The sequence below is a fragment of the Neolamprologus multifasciatus genome, chromosome 3, assembly GCF_963576455.1.
Source record: "Neolamprologus multifasciatus chromosome 3, fNeoMul1.2, whole genome shotgun sequence".
Lineage (NCBI taxonomy): Eukaryota > Metazoa > Chordata > Actinopteri > Cichliformes > Cichlidae > Neolamprologus > Neolamprologus multifasciatus.
Genome location: NC_140441.1, coordinates 9,114,380 through 9,134,477, shown reverse-complemented (window position 1 = coordinate 9,134,477; position 20,098 = coordinate 9,114,380). Strand labels below are relative to the sequence as shown.

At 40.8% G+C, this 20,098-nt stretch overlaps 3 protein-coding genes across 6 annotated transcripts in view; 1 reads left to right on the top strand and 2 right to left on the bottom strand.

The window, feature by feature from the left end:
- Nucleotides 1–20,098, bottom strand: part of LOC146521463 (programmed cell death 1 ligand 1-like) — a 283,173-nt gene that overhangs the window by 157,313 nt on the left and 105,762 nt on the right. The window lies entirely within an intron of this gene.
- LOC146521467 (outer mitochondrial transmembrane helix translocase-like) overlaps nucleotides 4,307–20,098 on the top strand; it is a 35,135-nt gene continuing 19,343 nt past the window's right edge. For 2 of the 3 annotated variants that reach the window (XM_085155065.1, XM_085155067.1), the window contains exons 1-3: nucleotides 4,307–5,055; nucleotides 5,909–5,980; nucleotides 6,141–6,261. In XM_085155065.1, coding sequence (XP_085011191.1) covers nucleotides 4,945–5,055; nucleotides 5,909–5,980; nucleotides 6,141–6,261 — 304 coding nt within the window. In that variant the 5' untranslated portion in view covers nucleotides 4,307–4,944. The remainder of the gene's footprint in view (nucleotides 5,056–5,908; nucleotides 5,981–6,140; nucleotides 6,262–20,098) is intronic. The other variant, XM_085155066.1, reaches the window with a different exon arrangement.
- LOC146521469 (uncharacterized) lies at nucleotides 18,027–20,097 on the bottom strand. Its single transcript, XM_085155060.1, has 3 exons — nucleotides 18,528–20,097; nucleotides 18,305–18,379; nucleotides 18,027–18,087 (listed from the first exon to the last, which is right to left on the bottom strand). The coding sequence occupies exon 1, from the start codon at nucleotides 20,095–20,097 to the stop codon at nucleotides 18,835–18,837; it is 1,263 nt and encodes a 420-aa protein (XP_085011186.1). The 3' UTR covers nucleotides 18,027–18,087; nucleotides 18,305–18,379; nucleotides 18,528–18,834.

Here is a 20,098-nt window from a genome sequence, read left to right as displayed (position 1 = left end):
TTCCCTGTGCCTTTATTCCAGCATTTTGTTTCTGTTGTGGACTTTTTTGGATTTTGAGATGTGGCTTATGTTTTTGTTCTTGTTTTGTTGTTCTGCTTCTGAGTTTCCCTTGTTCCTGTTTGATTCTGTCATATGTGCTTGAGTTTAATTCTACATGCCATGTGTCTTTACCCTTTACTTGATTATTAGCAACTGCGCTCCCACCTGTCTCCTCTCGGCACCTGTTGTGTGTGTTTGAGCTTTTCAAGCAGGCGCACCTCACAAACGGAGGGCGCTCTTACTCCCAGCAAATGGGCGATAGAAAACCGATCGGTGCCTGTGCCATCCCCCAAATGCGCTGGCATGATGTCGGAGCAGCATGAGTACAAGCAACGTTTTTTTTTTTTTTTTGCTGATCCCTGTGATACCGCCACCACCACGATGCCGCCCTGCACAACCACCCATGTCGCCCAAAAACCGCTACTGCTCCAACATGACAGATAAGTCCAAATAAGACATTTTTAAAAAAAATATTAAATTCATTGTTAGTCTTTTTTGGCACTGTAACGACTGTAGTGACAGTATGAGGCTTCATATGAGCAAGCTCAACACATAACACACATAACAATACAAGAATACAACAGATGCAGTGTCTATAATTGAAAAACTTAAGCGTGACAGTGCTTGTATACCTCTATCTGAGGGCAGAATACGTTTTACCTGCAAATAAAAATACAAGAAACACATTGTAAACCTAGAGTCCTTCAGAAAGGAACTGGAACATAATTAACGAGGATGACAACTGAGGTCAAAATGATGTTAAGAAATCCAAATCATCATTAAAAAAAAAAAAAAAGTAAACCGGCGAACCGCATGAATGCAAATAAGATGAACGTTGCCGCTTCCTACTTTGGCAAGTCACCGCCGTACCACACCTCAGCTGCATCGGTCACGTGATTTCTCCTAAACAATCTCTGCTGCTGGACTCTGCTGGAGACTGCTGTTTGTTGACGTCTTCGTGTTTTGCCTCTGTAGGTGAGATTTAATTTTATAAAACACAATATATATTTGCAACTGTTAGGTTTATATATATATATATATATATATATATATATATATATATATATATATATATATATATATATATATATATATATATATATATATATATGTATGTATGTATTCAGTATGACCGAGTATGTGGAGTGTGCCGTGTAGTGGATAATACTGGGATGGGATCCTTGTGTGTCGGGTTTATGAAGCGATGGTGCTCCAAGGTGTGTCAAAACACCCAGGTCACGCTGGTTGATTTAAAGTTTTGGTGCGTTTCAATCCAGCTGAGTGGAAATAGCTAAGGACTTTGGAAAAGAGGATAACCTACAGACAACCTTACAGTTAGACTACAAAACGCGAATCTCACATCGCCACAGCGTGTTGCCTTGTTTTGTGCCAGTCATTTTAAGAGCGTCCGGTGATGCTACTAAAGACGCTAAGTTTCAGTTTCGTAATGACAGTTGTGAAGCTCTTAGCCTTGTGGCTATTTTTGTTTCACTTTCAGCATAGCAATCTGTGACTAACATTGAATCAAATGTTCTGAAAATGCTAATAGTTTTAATTTTTTTTGTTTGAAATTAATTGTTAATTATGAGTATTATAAGGACTCTGAATCTCATGATGTTCACATAAGTCTGTCCCAATGTTGCATCATTCACAATAAAATACAATGCCTGGCCAAAAAAAGACGCCAACTGTGATTAAAAGTGAAAGCAAGAGCATTTCCACATGCACAATGTGGAGGGAACTGAAGGGGTTGGGACTGAACAGCTGTGTAGAAGCATTAAGATTGGACTCTGGAGCAATGGAAGAAGGTCATGTGGTCTGATGAGTCCAGAGTTACTCTGTTCCAGAGTGATCGGTGCATCAGGGTAAGAAGAGAGGCAGAGAAGTGATGCACCCATCATGCCTAATGCCTACTGTACAAGCGTATGGGGGCAGTGCTAGAGCAGGGCGATATGACCAAAAATATTTATCATGATATACATTTGAAAATCTGCGATAACGATATAACTGACAATATAATTGACACTAGACAAAATACTTTACAACTCCTCAACTTTATTATTGCAAAAAAAAAAACCATCAATGTATTTTCACTTAAACAAGCAGCTGTTTTTTTTATGTGCATTAAAGTTATATAAAAATTTAACAGTGCAAATGCAAATTCCTTGCTGACAGTTTAACCAAAAGGCATTTCCAGTGGAAACTGGTCGACATATCCTCAGCATAACCATGTATAATATCCACAAAACTTAAAAAGAGGTTACACACACAATATGGTAATATGATGTTGAAGCACAGTACGTATCACTCCGCGAGGCTCCGCCTACGATAGCCGTAATGCTCCGACAATCCATCAAGCGGTGCGGCTTCATAGCTTAGCAAAGTCGTACTGAAACATTTGACAGATTTTCGAGCGCCGTGTACATAAAATCGTTTCGAGGTCAGTAAACTCAACCAGAATTCATACATAAGGCACATGGGATTATAAGGGTCACTGTCGATTTTCAGAAAAATCAAAGGATTGATTTTAAGTGCCGTATTTTCCAAAAAACACGGTAATAACGACGGCCCGCTAGCATGCTCTACCAAAACTAGTGCTTTGTTGTGTATCTGACGGATGAAAGCCAAACCAGTCCCACACCACTGAAGTTGCAGCATTTTTACAAACCAGTTCTGGTTCATCCGTTAACGATCCACTTTTGCTCTTCTCATTCTGCGTCGCCGCCATGTGCGTATTTTACCCATATTCTATCGCGCTATTTCATTTTCCTATCGTTGCCCAACATTACACCGGTATTACCGTGAACGGTATGATATAGCCCAGCCCTATGCAGTGCTATGATCTGGGGTTGCTGTAGTTGGTCAGGTCTAGGTTCAGTAACAGTATGTGCTCCAAGAATGAGGTCAGCTGACTACCTGACTATACTGAATGACCAGGTTATTCCATCAATAGTTTTTTTCTTCCCTGACAGCATGGACATATTCTAAAAATGACAATGCCACGATTCATCGGGCTCAAATTGTGAAACAGTGGTTCTGGGAGCATGAGACATCATTTTCACACACGAATTGGCCACCACAGAGCCCAGACCTTAACCCCATTGAGAATCTTTGGGATGTGCTGGAAAAGGCTTGGCACAGCGCTCAGACTCTACCATCAACAATGCAAGTTCTTCGTGACAAATTAATGCAACACTGGATGGAAATAAATCTTGTGACACTGCAGAAGCTTATCGAAACAATGTCAGCAGTGGATTTGTGCTGTAATCAAAGCAGTCCAACAAAATATTAGACTGTGTGACCTGTTTTTTTGGTACAGACTTTTTTTTTTGGCCTCACAGTGTATTTCCAGCTATAAATGAAGTGTTTCTTCGGTCTTTGTTGTCCTTACACAGATACACAGAGTAAGATATTGAAGTGTTTTGTTTTTTGGGGGTTATTTTTTTCAAATCTTTCAAATGATACCTAAGGAAAAATAGCAATAATAAAGTGACGAAGAATATTACCGGTAATAATTAAAGTTAAGTGCAGCCCTGAACTACTCAGATGTTAGCATTATGTAATGCCAGTACTTTAGTCGAATTTTCAAGGACATTTTCTGCAGTCTGGAATGATTTTTATCTCTTAACATCATTTTGATCTCAATTGTCATCCTGGTTAATTATGTTCCAGGTTTAGGCAACAGAAAATAGAGGGTTTAAAAAAAAAAATTAATCTTTCCATCTCTGCTCATGTTCAACTTAACCGATTCAAGCTCAGTACCTTTATTAGAATAAAAATTTAGACAAAAAAAGTTTAGTATTCCTATATACTAATATTATTTCATTATTACATTAATATAGCACACGGTTCAGTCATTTTTGCACAAAAATAGCTGGCGCCTTGAGGCAACTGTGATGTGGTGCTAAATAAATCATCAAATTAAATAGATACGTCCTCCAAGGAGTTAATATGTAAATTACCAGATATTAACTTAAGTTAATATTCAGTTAATGTGTTCTGTTTCAATAAAATCCTGTTATTTTTAGGAACAATTGTTGTGGCTCACTTGTAAACACTCAGCGTGAGGAACAAGTGAAGAGTTTTTGGACAGAACCAGAATTTTTAGCAATGTGCCTGTTGGAGCCAAGTCCAGGCCAATATTTTACTCAGTTACATCATGGCATATTTAAGTATTTGTCATGATCTTTAAGTTTCTATTATAATCTTGATCATTTTATGTTGTAATGTAATAGGCTGTACTCCATAAATTAATCTTGCTTTGTTAATCTGTTGTTGTTGTAAAGTGTTGATAGATGTCGTAAAGGGGGTGTGTATTTGGCCCGCATGCGGAGGGGTGTGGGTAAAAGGTTAGGTAAGCAAGCACGACGTGGAGCAACAGTTTTCTGACCGTCGCTGTTTTAATGTTTTTTTTGTTGTAACATAAAGGGAATGTAAACGGAGCTCCCACCAGAGGCATTTGTTTTGTACCTTTCGATTTGTATGGAAAATAAATGTTTTGCCCCTTTTTTCCTTCGCCTCGTTTTTGCTACCGGAAGGCATCCAAGCGACTTAACAAGAGCACGAGTCAGAAACTTTACGTCCTGCAGAAACGGCAAAGAAGGACCGAAGGTTGCCGCTACAGTGCCCACAGTTTTGAGTCATCCATGTAAACTGCTGATTTCAAAAAATTTTCTCTCAGTTTCTTCCTGAACTTTGTAAACTCTAGATGAATGGGCATTTTTTAGACTTCTGTCCTTCATAAAGCATTTGTTTTCCACACAGTAATAACAAGCAGTAAGTCAGAAAGTGAAGGCCAGGTGGTGAGCTGTCTCATTCCTGCCGTTTGTATTCATCTTCCTAATAGCATTTTCTACATTAATATCTGTGTAAACCTGTTTTTGTCTCAGAATCTTTGAAGTGACAATGGCACCACACAATGCAGCAGTTGGAGGCATCGTTCTTTTTGTGGGCTTAGGCCATCTCATATACCAGTTATACCAGGTCATGAGGCAGCGGGAGAACCCTCACAGGCAGGTGAGAGGGTAATCAAGATTTACTGCAACAGGTTTTGTCTTCAGATATTTTTGTGTCTCACCTTAATGCAAATGATTTCTGATTCTTTTTCATGTTTAATCTCAGATTTGCTGATGTGCAGGTATTAACTGATCATTTCAGTGAATATTTAATTGTGCCTTTCTTTTGATTTGTAAAGATAATGACATTTTTAGAATTATATTTTAAAAACATCTTGAGTAATTACTACACAGAACAAGCTTTTGTGCAAACAATAAAGAAGAGAATCATAAACACAGTTCATGTCAGCACCACTCTGAATCACTCAGTCTGAGCACAAATATCTAAAAAGAATGGATTGAAGTTGCTCATAATCAGATCTGCTAGGAAGGTTTTACAGTAGGATGAACATTTCTAACAGGATGTCGCCAAAACTATGTAGGTTCCAGAAATCTCTCCTATCACCTTTTCCTAACTTCTTTTCTTTCACCTTGATGAAAGCATCAGAGGTTAAGGAAGAGTGGGTACGAAAATTCATGAGGACTTTGTGAGTCCTGCACTGAAAGTCTGTCGGATTGATGCTATGACTGTAGTGATGTGGACACTGTACTGGTCCGTCATGATCCGTTTTTTGGTGTATTTTAACTTTCATCCTGTATTCTAAGGAGATTGAAAGTAAAGCAACTGGGAGACCAGCTACTTTTCTTTCCAATCTCCTTAGATTGCCATGACCCAGATGACTGAGAACCTACACATAAACATTTTATCCTGTATATTTTATTTAAAAAAAAGTCTCCTACTGATGAGGACAGTATGTTTCTGGCATAGGGCACGAGCTGAGTCTTTGATTTGTTTCTGGTTTTGCGTCTTTTAGGAAACGACGAGGACACTCTCTGCATATGAACAGCGCATTGACGCTGACCGGGTTGACCCGCAGGCCATGCAGGTAATCTCACTTTACGCTATGTGTTGTTTAAACTGAAGTTGTACATATAAACAACAGAGAACTGACAGCACCCAGTACTGGCACAAACAGGAAGTGTGTTTTTTTTTTCCTCCATCAGTGCTAGCAGGCAATATTCATCCAGATTTCCTCCTGTGTGCAGATCACATGGAGGGATATCGCAGGTCTGGAGGAGGTGATCAATGAGCTAAAGGAGAAAATGATCTTCCCCATTCAGAACAGACATCTGTTCAGGGAATCCCGGCTGCTGCAGCCACCCAAAGGTCAGCAATCATTCACTTTTTTGTTGTTGTTCAGGATTCCCATTAGCATCAGCCTTTGCCTGATTCTAATGGGTCTTAGAGGGGATACAAAATTGCCTTAATCAGGGCACCCACAGAAACTTTAATCAAAATCCACATAGGATGCACAGCTTTTAATCATTACATTACATGTGTACTAGATATAATCAATAAACAATAAACATTTGTTGTTTGCTGTAATTTCCATTTTGATTATATTGTCATCTGCACTCTTTTACTTTAGTTCCAAGATCCAGATTATTCGTTTACTTTTGTTCTGAAGATGTAGCAGACATGTTCTTTCCAAGGGTTAAGAGGGCGGTGACACACTGGACTGGGGTGGCTGTAGCTCAGGTGGTAGAGCAGGTCAGCCACTAACCAGAAGGTTGGTGTTCGATCTGTTCCAGTCTTGCCTTGGGCAAGATACTGTTGCTCTCCGATGCATCCATCGGAGTGTGAATGGGGGCGAATGGGTGAATGAATTTGTTGTAAATAAAGCGTTTTCCGTGCTCAGACAGAGTAGAAAAGCGCTATATAAGAATATACATCTAAAACCACTTCATTTACTGGGTGCAATTGAATGTAACCCATTAAGCCAAAGTGCTGGTCTCTTTAGCTCTGTCTCAATTCAGGGGCTGCATCCTTCGGAGGCCGCATTTGAAGGCCGATTACGTCACAGCGACGCAGCGAAGGCTGTCCCAATTCAAAGGCTGCTCCAAATGCAGATGACAAATGCATCTTTCATTTCCCCGGATTTGAAGGATGAGTCGGGTGTATCCTTTGTGGCCCAACATATCTCAGAATTCATAGCCAATTCCAGTTTCCAACAATGGCGACAGCTACTTAGTTGTAATATTACTCGTATTCCTCTTTCTTATTACTCTTTTAAATACTTTAATAATTACATTATTATTAATAATATTCTTATAATAATATAAAAATAATTTTCAAACATGCCAATGGCAGAGGAGCGTAGTTAAAGAGTTTGAAATATTACTTCACATTAATTCACAGCACAGATTAGCCTATTCCAGTTTCCAACAATACTGGCAGCTGCTTAGTTTTAATATTACTCGTATTCCTCTTTCTGGGTCACAATATGAACTTTTAAGATATTTTCAGGTGAAAAAGTAGCTGTGTAAACTTCAATTATCTGCTCATTATATCAAGACATCACATATTTGCAAAAGTGCTCTGATGTTTTCAGAGACATCTGTTACCCACTAGCTCGACAGCTGACTGGGTGGTCAAGGTTCACTAGAGCCGACGAGAACAGCGAACTCCCGCACATTATTTTCAGACCCCCCCCCCCGCGGTATTACGCTACTCAGGTTGAACATGATATTTAGGGGTCAAGTTTATTTATATAGCACATTTCCAACAGTCCGTGTGGCACAAAGTGCTTAACAATGTAAAATGCCAGCAAAACAAATAAATACAATAAGTCAATAAAAAACAACTAAAACAATAACTAAGACTATTAAAACCAAAATGCTTGGGTCAAAGTGTGTTAAAAACCAGACCATAAAAATGTGTCTTCAGTAAAGATTTAAAGAGATCAAGTGTTTGTGCAGATCTAATATATAAGAGAAGACTATTCCAAAGTCTGGGACCTGCCACAGAGAAAGCTCTGTTAGCATGAGACTCCGTGGAATGGATAACATTAGCTTTGAACTGGATCTCATGGTTTTCTCTGGAGCATAAATAAATAGAAGCTCAGACAGGTAAGAAGGGGTTTTGGCTGTTAAGTGCCTTAAAAACAAAAAGAAAAAGTTTAAATTGATATCCTGTAAGAAACAGGGAGCCAGTGTAGAGAGGTTAAAACTGGGGTTATATGCTCCTTCCATTTAATGCCAGTTGGCAGACGAGCAGCTGCATTTTGGACCAGCTAGAGACGATAAATAGAGGCCTGGTCCAGACCAAAGTACAAAGAATCACATGGTGATATACACTAAATATTTATTCCATTTCTTTTTTGGTGGTGCCCAAATTTATGCACCTGCTTGATTTTGTTTAAACAATTATTACACACTTTTTGTAAATCCAGTGAACTTCTTTTCACTTCGCAAGTATCACCTAGTGTGTCTCCTGTATGATATTTAACTGAGGTTTTGTATTGTAACAACCAACGATTTATACAGGAAAATAATGGCTATTAACAAGGTTGCCCAAACTTTTGCATCCCACTGTTTTAGTATATTTTGTCATTAGTATAATATGAAATAAATTCTACATGTGTCAAGTTGTGTCAACATTTGCTGTGTAGTAGAACTGAGACATTAGTCATTATAAAAATTTATTTGAAATAATATTAAAATTCTCAAACCGAAAAACATTAAACATAAATGTATTAAATATAAGTATTTAAAGAGAGACATGAATAATAAGGACCCAGCTGCTCTCTAGAGCAGGAACAAGGCTGAGGAGGAAATTTTCCATTGGAGACTGGTGTGGCCTCTTCAAGGACACCAGGATGGCCAGCTCCACCGCCGATGGACCGTCCTGGGATCCGTCCCTCATCTGCCTCGGAGCTGTCCTCCTCTGTGGGCCTGTAAAACAAAACACAAAGAAATGAGAAGGCTGCTACTAGATTTTCATTTTCAACATTGAAAAAAAAAACCAAGATATAATCAGATTGGTTGTAGATATTTAGTAAAGGTGATCACAAGGGAATCCCACCGAGTAAAAAGCTATCAGTGCTTGCTGTACATCTGATGCTACAATTGCATACCTGTGGATGCAGCAGCAGGAGCTCAGGGACTGGGGAGGTAGGAGAAGCAACAGGGGATGCTCTGCTGCAGAATCAGTTGGTTCTATCAAGACAATATTAAATGTTAACAGGTTGAATACAATAATCATAGAGAAAGTATATACAGTGGTCCCTCATTTATTGCAGCAGGGGTTCTCAGAATAACTAGCCCCTCGCCACACACTTTATACACTTTTTCCCCCCACACATGAACATTACTCACAGTTCTCACAAGTTGATTCTCAAAGTGCAAACCTTTGTAGATTGCAAAACGTAAAAGTATTATTATGCAGCGTTTTGTCTTCATCTGCCTGCCACTTTCGTGCGCCTTTTTCCCTCCTGGTGCAGGTGTCTATTTCCGAATGAGGGTCATAGTTATGGGTGTTTTTGTGCTGTTTTTTCTATTGGACGTGATGGTCATCAAAACCAAACATGATAAATTTGCCAAGCGCAGGAGACACAACAAGGAGGAGATTTGTCAATCAGGCTGCAGAATGCAGTGCTGTACTGTGCAATAAAAAATCAGTGAAAAAGCGAAGCAGTGACGGATGAACAGCGGGACCACTCTGTGCTGTTTATTAATAAACAATAAAATATATTCCTATAGGACAACATACATAAAAGCAGAACGGTATTTGTACATCAGTGGGAAAATAGCAGTGGCTTGCTAGCTTTTGTGCAGCTTCCCCGGGTCAGTTAAAAATTTCAAAAGAGAAATGAATGAACTTACCAGGTTGCCCGATCTCTTCGTATATCTTCCTCCAAGTTCAGTCCTTTATATTCCTGTCTCGGTACAGAAAGCAGCTGGTGTCGTACAGCTCCGGGTGGTTTGCTACGTTGATTAGCCTTTCCTCCATATTGAATGAAGTATGAAGGGCTTTGGCTGGATCTGCCCCTTTGACCTAGGTCCCACATCACCAGGCTCCTGATTGGTTGTCACGGCGCGAATTGACGCTGGAGTTCGAGCAGTAGACGCGATACGCGCTTATGCACAAAATGCAACACAAAAACTGATGCGCGTTCACGTTTATTCGCGCGTGGTTTCACACATTTTCGCAACTGCTTCCGAATTTTCGGGGGACCCGCAATAACGTGTCATCGTGCTTCTACATTGACTTCACATGTAAACCTGACGCTCTGGTCGCGTCTATCGCGTTCGGTGTGAACACACCGTTAGCGTTCATCCTCCAGCTTCACTGTTTATGTTATGCTAACATAGCTGTGTTGCTAGTGATCACGTAGCACATCATTATATACCAGCTAGCCCAACTTCAGTAACCTTGCAAACGTCACTGCTGTTTACTTTCCTGTTTTCATTTATCTTGGAAGTGATAGCAGAGCTGTACGTTTGAATTTTTTCAGAAATCTCTTAGTCAGAACATGCTATATCATGCTTAGGTAACTAGCAAAACTAGCAAGCTAACTTCCTGCTAACTTCTAACTCCGTTAAATGTAATAAATTCTGTTTTCATGGATGTCTGGATGTTAAACTTCATAGTTACACCTGGTAAAACAGCAATGCTGATCGTTTTATTAAAGATGAAATAATTTAGACAGTTTTTAACTCTCAGTGAGTTAGATAACTCCCAGATTTATGAGCACCTTAGTCCAAGAAATACGGCAATAACGATGGCCCGCTTGCATGTTCTACAAAAAAAAAGTGCTTTGTTGTGTATCTGACGGACAAACAACAAACCAGTGAAATTGCACCATTTTAAAAAAACAATTCTGGTTCATCCGTTTCACTGAACAATCTGCTTTCCCCCTTCTCATTCTCCGTTGCCGCTGTGCTTTTTCAGCCATGTGCGTATGAAAACAAAGGCACTGCGCATGTGTGTTTTACCCATATTCTATTGCGATATTTCATTTTCTTATCGTTGCCTAACATTGTACCGGTATTACTGTGAACGGTATAATATGGCCCAGCCCTAGTGGCAAACCATCCTGGCTTTAAGAATATAAGCTACAAGCATATTCTGATGGGCAACGTTAAGTGGCAAACCGTCATACCTACTTAAATTTGTGCTGGATTTACTCTGTGACAGCAGAAATGTGTGTAAACTACCTACGGTAGGACGTTTTGCCAAAGTAGGATGGTTTGTCAGAACACCAGAGAGGGCACTCTTCCACAAGTCGACAGAAGAGCTTTTCCCTCACCAATTACAGCTAATATAGTGTTTATGTTTCTGGAAGTGAACATGATTGTATGTTTTTGTTGTATAACAGTGTTTTTCTATAATGCAGTGTTTTTCTTTTCTTTTTTTCTTTTTGTTCTCTTTTCTTTATTTTCTATAGGGGTGTACTTTTCAATTTCTGGTTATGCTCAGAGATTAAAATCATATAATATTGCCTTGTAAGGTAACTAAAGTAGTGGCATTTAATGTAAATGGCTTGGGGAATCATATTAAAAGAAGCAAAATTATGTCAAAATTAAAAAGAGAAGGAATAGAAGTTGCTTTTCTACAGGAATCTCACTTACCACAGTTGGAACATGAAAAACTTAGGAAATGGAAATTTAACCAGTATTCTTCTTCTTGTCCTCAGAGTTCTAAAAGGGTGTGGTAATTTTAATTTCGAGTAGGTTAAATTTTGAATGCATTCAAGAAATAAGTGATAAGGAGGGGAGTTTTGTGTTAGTAAAGGGTATCTGGAGGGTATACTGATTACTCTTATAAATGTATATGCTCCCCCAGGATCAGAGTTAAAATTTTATAAACAGGTCTTTGAAATGATTGCTGTAGAGGCACAAGGTATTCTGATTTTGGGAGGAGATTTGAATGCTCATTTCAATCCGTCTTTAGATTCATCAAACCCACACGCCCCGGGATTAAATAAAATAACCAAAAATATTAAATCAATTTTAAAGGACTTAGGGCTTATAGATGTTTAGAGAGAGTTAAACACCATAAAAAAGGACTATACCTTTTTCTCACCCTCATTCATTTTATTTTAGATAGACTATTTCTATATGTTTCAAAAGGACTTTAATAGTGTGGTCATTTGCAGGATAGGAGTGATGGATTTATCGGATCATGCCCCACTGTATCTGGACGTAGTGCTAGGAAACGAAGGAAGAGATACATCTTGGAGATTAAATACAAGTATTCTATCTCTGTTGAAAGAGCAAATTAGTCAAGATATAATACATTATGTAGCTGAAAATGATAATGAAGAAGTCTCTCCGAGTATTTTATGGGATGCCCTAAAAGCGGTTATATGAGGAAAATTTATAGGCTATAGCACTAACTTAAACAAGAAGAGAAATGAGCACTTAAGAAAACTCCAGGCACAACTACAATATCTTGAAGATGCCCATAAAATAAGCACAGATATACATTTGAAATTAGAAATACAAAAGAAGAAAAATGAAAGTGTCATGGTCCTGAGTCTGTTGACTCAGTTTTTTGTGTTCCTTTATGCTTTTGTTATTCGGATTAGGTATTTCATTATTATTCGCCTTTTTGTTAGGTTTCTGTTCTGTGCCTGTCCTGGTCCCTCCTTCCATGTCTCTCCCCCCCATCTGTCCGTGATGTCATTATGCCTGCTTATGAGTCTGCGTCTCTGTCTGTCGTGTGCTTCCTGTTTTATTTTGTAGTGTCTGTGTCTTCCCCTACTCGGTGTCGCGTCGTTAACGTCTGTTCGCTCTCACGTTAACTGTGTGTTCTGTCTGCTCGCCTGCCTGCCTAGTTAGTTCGGTTTTTGTATTCCCAGTTTAGTGTTCCTGTTCTGTTGCTATCAGCAATAAAGCTGAGTCTTTTGAGTTTGTCTGCCTCCAAGTCCTGCATTTTGGGTCCACCTTTCCTGCCTGCCTTCACACAGCCATGACAGAACGACGCGACCAGAACCTGGACCCAGTGGGCTCATCCCGAGAGAGCGATCTCGCCCGCATCATGAGCCTTGTGAAGCGGATTTCCCACACGGAGAATATTAAGGCGATGGCGGTTGGAGTAAATGCTATCGAGGCGATTCTTGAAGGGAATCCTCCTTTTCACCAGCTCTCGGGATTAATGGACTTTATTAACGAGCTGCATCGAGCTTGGGAGGGTATTCAAGCTCGGGACCGAGCCGGCTTCCCGGTTTCCACGCCGCAGCAGCAGCAGTGGACCGAGTCCACTGCGATACAACAGTGGCGAAAGGAGAAGTTCTCTGCAGCGCTGCCGCGGATGCTATGGCAGGATGATGACCCAACGCCGTCTCCGCGGATTAACCTACTCTCCATGCCTGGCTCCGACTGTTGTTCGCCGGCTTTTTTCCTTGCTGCAATGTGGTCGGATGACGAGGAGTCGGCATCAACCTCTCCGTCATTACCGGCTTCCTCTGAAATTTCCACTCCCAGGAGAAAGCGGCACCGGTGTTCCAGATCTACTGGCGTTTAGATCAACTGGCGTGGTCGAACAGATGTGTGTCAGAATTGCGTTTCAGGAGCTGCTACCGACAAACCAGCTAAAAAAAATGCCAAATGTGTCATCTGTGACACTTGAAAGGTTAACTCAAACACACTCCGTCAGTCTTGATGCTGTTGACCAACAAAATGCAAGAGTAAATGATCGGGAGACTCCAGTCGTCGTTATCGTTCCCCTCGCACGTTTTATTTCTCCAGTTTCAGCGTTTTTGCTTCACAACTAAAGCGAGCAGTTTACTTTGTGCACTAACATGGACTCGAGTCAACCAGCGCCACCTCTGGCCAAGTGCCACAGCCTACAGCCAGATCAACTTGTGACACACATCTGCAGCACGTTTGAATTTGTTTCATGCACAACACATTTGTACCTTTCAATTGTCTCTGTTTGTACGTCACAAACACAAATCACCGCACACCTGCTGGTTCTGTTTTGTCCCTGCCAGAGGTCTGTGCACCTGCTGGTTCTGCCCTGTGTGTTCCAGGGGCCCCTGTGCTCACTGGTCCTGTGATTGGCCCTGCTGGAGGGTCCGAGGAGCCTGTCCAGCCATTATCATCGCCTGCAGCGCCACCACCTGCAGATTCCACACTGTTGCCTACCACGTCTTCACCCACGCCTGCAGCCGCGTCTTCACCCAAACCTGCAGCCGAAGCTTCAACCTCCGCTTCACCTGCAGCCGCAGCTTCACCCTCCGCTTCGCCTGCAGCCGCAGCTTCACCATCCGCTTCAGCTTCGCCTGCAGCCACAGCTTCACCATCCGCTTCAGCTTCGCCTGCAGCCACAGCTTCACCATCCGCTTCACCTTCGCCTGGTCCAGCCTCTGCAACAGCTTCAGCTTCGCCTGGTCCAGCCTCTGCAACAGCTTCAGCTTCGCCTGGTCCAGCCTCTGTATCAGCTTCAGCTTCGCCTGGTGCAGCCTCCGCATCAGCTTCCACTTCGCCTGCAGCGGCCTCATCATCCGCCTCGGCCTCGCCTGCAGCAGCCTCATCATCTGCCTCGGCCTAGCCCGGTCCAGCCTCGGCCTCATCCGGTTCAGCCTCTGCCTCGGCCTCGTCCGGTGCTGCGGGGGCCACGCAGCCTTTGGGTCCCATACTGCTGCCTCGACATCGTCGGTCTTCTGCCAGGCCGCTTTTTGGGCATCAACGCCATGGTGGACGACCTCCTGAACGCCGCCACTGCCTTCCGTGTAGCCGGCCTCCGGTACTGTCATGGTCCTGAGTCTGTTGACTCAGTGTTTTGTGTTTCTTTATGCTTTTGTTATTCTGATTAGGTATTTCATTATTATTCGCCATTTTATTAGGTTTCTGTTCTGTGCCTCTCCTGGTCCCTCCTTCCATGTCCCCCCCATCTGTCCATGATGTCAATATAATTGCTTATGAGTAGGGATGGGTACCAGTATCCGGTGCCATGATGGCACAAACTTTGTTCAAAAACCTCTCATGTTTAACTGTTTTCCACTTTTTCTTTGGTCATTTTAGCCTTTTTGGCCAGGGTGAAGGGAGTATCTGCCATCAAACAAGAAGACAGCTGCATGTAACTACGACGGTGTTTGCTAGTTCACCTTAGATGCATTAATGTAATAACGTGGTTAGCCTACTCAACGTAAATTACACACGAACAACATTAAGCTACTCACGCAGAGAAGAACGGCTGCTGCTGCATCATCATCCGTCATCATTTCTTTTTTTAATTTTATTAAATTTTTTTGCCTGTCCCGTTTGGCTCTTTTGCCAGCAGAATTTTTCTCTAAAGGCGAAGAAAGATGCCCAACGGATTTACTTTACCAGGACTCTACTCTTCGGGTTTTTGGGGGATGTTGCTAACTCCGGGTCCGATAACAGGCACCACACCCGCAGTAGATGCGCTCGGTGTGAGGTCTCGCAGGAAGCTATCAAATACAGCACATTTTTCGGCTTCTAAAAAAACCGCTGTGCGTCGCCAGGTGTTTCATTGGATTTGAGGTGTTACTTCCTTTGACAGTATCACAGTATCACCTTAAAGACCTTGTTGCAGGCTGCTGAGTTTGCATCTTTTGCTGTGAAGTACAGCCAGACTTTTGACCACTTTGCCTTGGGAATTTTTAATCTGTAGCTCTGCTCTAAAAGAACGTATGTACCTTGACCCGCCTACTATCCTCGGAAACGTAAAATGATTGGCTAGAATTCAAAGTGTATCACATCTCAGGAAAACCAAAATAAAGCACCGAAATGCGCGCTGCTTTTTGGTCTGGTTACTACCCTTTATGTCAGAACCGGTGCCATCATGGCACCAGATACCGGTACCCATCCCTAGTTATCTTTTTACAAAAAAACCCAGCAGAACATGAGAGGTTTTTGGACCAATTTTGTGTTCTCCATTCTTTAAGCACCGGTTTGAGCACCGGTTTGAGCACCGGCACAGTTTCAAAAGTACCGGTTTGGCACCGGTATCGGATAAAACCTAAACGATACCCATCCCTACTTATGAGTCTGCGTCTGCGTCTCTGTCTGTTGTGTGCTTCCTGTTTTATTTTGTAGTGTCTGTGTCTTCCCCTACTCGGTGTCGCGTCATTAACGTCTGTTGAGTTTATGTCTGCCTCCGAGTCCTGCATTTTGGGTCCACCTTTCCTGCCTGCATTCACACAGCCATGACAGAAAGTTTCTCATGTGAAATACAAAAAAATGTTTTTTTACAACAAAAATACTATGAGGTAGGAGGCAAATCCACAAAATTGGCCTATAAATTTAAAAAACAACAATTAGAAAATGTAATTCACAAAATAAAAGATCCTCAAACAAACAACATCCTGTACAAATTGAAAGACATTCAGCTAGCTTTTTAAAAATTCTACAAAGAATTATACACACAACCTAGAGTGGATGATAAAGATATGATATCCTTCCTGGACTCACTTCGCTTACCAAAGCTGACTGAAAACCAAAATATAACCTTAATCAAGGACATATCTGAAATTGAAATTAAAAAGGTACCTCAAAATTAAAACCCAATAAATCTCCAGGCCCGGACGGATTTCCATCAGATTGGTATAAGGAAATGAAAGAGTTATTGATTCCCTTGATGAAAACAACGTTCACTTATATCTTAAAGGTGGGAGTAATTCCCCCATCTTGGAATGAGGCATCTATTTCCTTAATAGCTAAAGAAGGAAAGGACAGGCTTGACTGTGGAAATTACCGCCCTATTAGGGTTCTTGACCAGGACTATAAGATATTTACATACATTTTTGCTAAAAGAATTGAAAATATTCTTCTTCAGATAATTAGCTTGGCTCAGACTGGCTTTATTAAGCAGAGACAAACGCAAGATAATGTTCGCAGAACACTACATGTTATTGATTATGTAGTTAAAAATAAAATTCAGATGGTCCTTATGAGCTTAGATGCTGAAAAGGCTTTTGATTGGGTTAATTGGGAATTTCTATATAAAGTTATGGGCAAGTTTAGATTTCATCAATCGTTTATTATGATTATTCAAGCATTATATAAATCACCAAGGGCAAGAATCAAAGACAACGGGGCGCTTTCTAATTTTTTCGATCTACAGAGAGGGATACGCCAGGGTTGCCCATTTAGTCCTCCACTCTTTGCCCTTTTCATAGAGGCCCTGAGTCAAACGTAAGGGGTCGAGAATGTAAGATTTCCTTGTTTGCTGATGATATTTTGATTTACTTGATAAACCCAAATATTACTTTCCCCAAGCTGTTATCACTTCTGGAGACCTTTAGTTCACTATCAGGTTATAAACTAAATATATTGAAGACTCAGATATTAACTTTTAATTATAAGCCAAATCAGGAAATTAAGTCTAAAGTTAACTTGAATTGGGAGTTGGAGAAATTTAAGTATCTTGGAGTAAATATCACTAAAGATCTCTCTAAAATATATCATGCAAATTTTAAACCCTTGTGTTTTAAAATAAATGAAGCTATTAAAAGATGGAACTTAATACCAATTTTAAATTTCGAGTCACGTATTGATACAGTCAAAATGAACGTCTGGCCTAGGATGCTTTATCTGTTCCTAACACTCGCAGTTGAAATAACTGGTAGACAATTTCAGGAGTGGGACAAAATAATTTCCAGGTTCATATGGCAGGGGAAAAGACCACAGATTAAGTACCAAACGATCCAGCTGGCTAAAGATAAAGGGGGATTGGGGTTCCCATGTTTGAAAGATTACTATGTTGCAGCTCAACTGAGAATTTTAGCGTGTTGGTGCAATGTAGACTACCAAGCAAGATGCAAAGAAATAGAAACAGCTGCCTCAAGAGATTTTCCAATTTAGGCAAGCTTAGGGGATGTGATACTTATTAAAAAACAAATTAATCAAGGAAACCAATGGATTAAGTTGCCTTTAAAACTCTGGTTACAATTTCTTAATAAGAACGATTGAAAGGAAGAAGCCAGAATCTTAAGATGGTGCTATTATGATCTTGATTTTTTACCCAATAAGGAAGACGGGAGATATAAAAAATGCGCAGGGCAAGGATTAATGGCATATTGTATGTTTTATGGTAAGGGAACTCTTAGCGACTTCGAATCAGTAAAAAATCAATACTGTAGCTGCCCACTTGGAATTACCACTCGTGACGCAGAGAGCTTCGACTGATGCAACTTTATTCTCTCCTCTTTAAACCACCGACAATATGGCACCGTGAAAACTATAAAGATGCACAAACAAATACCATTTAACATTTAAGTAAAAAGTGCAGAAATGTTCACATTTTACCATAGAAAATTATTTTGATTAACTCAAATAGTAACATTGACATAAATCAATAGTTTTTAAACTATTTATGTTACAGCATTTAAAATGAATTAACAACAACCTTTCTGTTTCTTAAATACGTAAACAATCATTTGCATCATTAAACCAACCTCTTTCTGCTTCCAAGGGTGCTAATCATGCTGAACCAGCTAGCCAACCTCCTCCATGCACATCTCTTAGCCAGTCTTTCCACACCACAAACAAATGACATGCATATACAATAAAAAACGAATTCCACCACATTAAGTAAACTTTCAAAGTTATAGCATGTGACAGATAAATAAAATACATAGTTTGCACAAGTATTTTCAAAAAATAAACTTTTTTACTCACTCTGAAGCAACGTGTTTGTCGTTTCGCTGAGAACAGAACAGGAAGTCTGACACAATAAAAGAGGAAGTGCCAATGTACTCTTCAAAATAAAAGCGCAAAGTAAAGTGGTTTTGCCGGCATTTACACTCCCACCAAATCCTGATACAATGAACGAACAAATTCACAAAGCAAATGAATTGTACAGGATTTCTTATACTAATAAATGGATGACTGAATTGAACTATCAGAGTTATACAGGTAAGTGTACTTCATGCATTGAGGTAGTGTATAAACATAACTATTATTGTCTTAACATATTTTGTTTTATTTAATTCTCAAGGAGTAGTACTAGTTTTTGGATTGGTCTCTCAATAACTGAAGGTTTAGAAGGGGCATCTTGCTTTCTTTGCGGCTTTCTCTCCCCAACTCGTACTTTGACTCGACGGACTAAGCCATCATTGTCTTGAAAGGTCTCCACAACTCGACCTAGCTGCCAATGGTTTCGTGGGAGGTTGTCGTCCTTGATAACAACGATATCATTGACCTTGAGGTTACGCCGAGGTAAGTGCCATTTTTGCCTTGTTGAAATGTTGAGCAGATACTCTCTTTTCCAGCGGCCCCAGAACTGTTCAATAAGATATTGGACTCTTCTCCATCTTTTTGTAGCATACAAATCTTCCTTCACGAACACTCCGGGGGGTGGAAGAGCGACCTTTGTTTTCCTCATGATGAGATGATTCGGCGTTAAAGGTTCCAATGCATGAGGATCGTTGATTCCATCAACTGATAATGGGCGACTGTTGACAATAGCCATGGCTTCATATAGCAGCGTTCTGAGAGAGGCATCATCAAGTCGACCTGGGCACTGTGCGAAGGTAGCATTCAACACATTCCTAACCGTTCTTATTTGCCTTTCCCAGACACCTCCTGCATGGCTGGCGGAAGGGGCGTTGAAGACAAATTCGCACTGGTTTTCAGATAAGAAGGTCTCCAATTGCTTGGTGTCGCATTGCTTAAGTGCTTCCTTGAATTCGTTCCTTGCACCAACAAAGTTGGAACCTTGGTCGCAGTGTAATTGTTGGACAGCTCCTCTAAGGCTGATGAAGCATCTCAATGCATTGATGAAAGAGTCTGTTGACAAATCTTCAAGCATCTCAATATGGACAGCTCTTGAGTACAGACACGTGAAAATCAGACCATATCTTTTGTGCTCTTTGCGTGCTGTCTTTACAATGAACGGGCCAAAGCAGTCCATGCCGCTAAATGTGAAGGGTGCTGAGGCTTCAAGACGCTCTTTAGGGAGTTCAGCCATTCGCTGGCTCTCTGTAGGCCGTCGAAGTTTCCTGCAAAGCACACAGGTGTGTATCATTCTGGCCACCAGCTTGCTCCCACCAATGACCCAGAGTCCATTTGCTCTAAGCTCCATTTGTGTCTGGCTTCGACCTTGATGGCATGTCTTAGCATGGTAGTGGGACACAATCAGCTTGGTTATATCACTGTTGCTTGGTAAGATGAGTGGGTGCTTCACTTTGTGGCAAAGAGACGACCACTTTAATCTGCCACCAACACGCAAGAGTCCATCAGACCACATG

What these genes read in the sequence shown, in the direction of transcription:
- LOC146521469 (XM_085155060.1), bottom strand. Translation starts at nt 20,097, where the DNA reads ATGTGGTCTGATGGACTCTTGCGTGTTGGTGGCAGATTAAAGTGGTCG.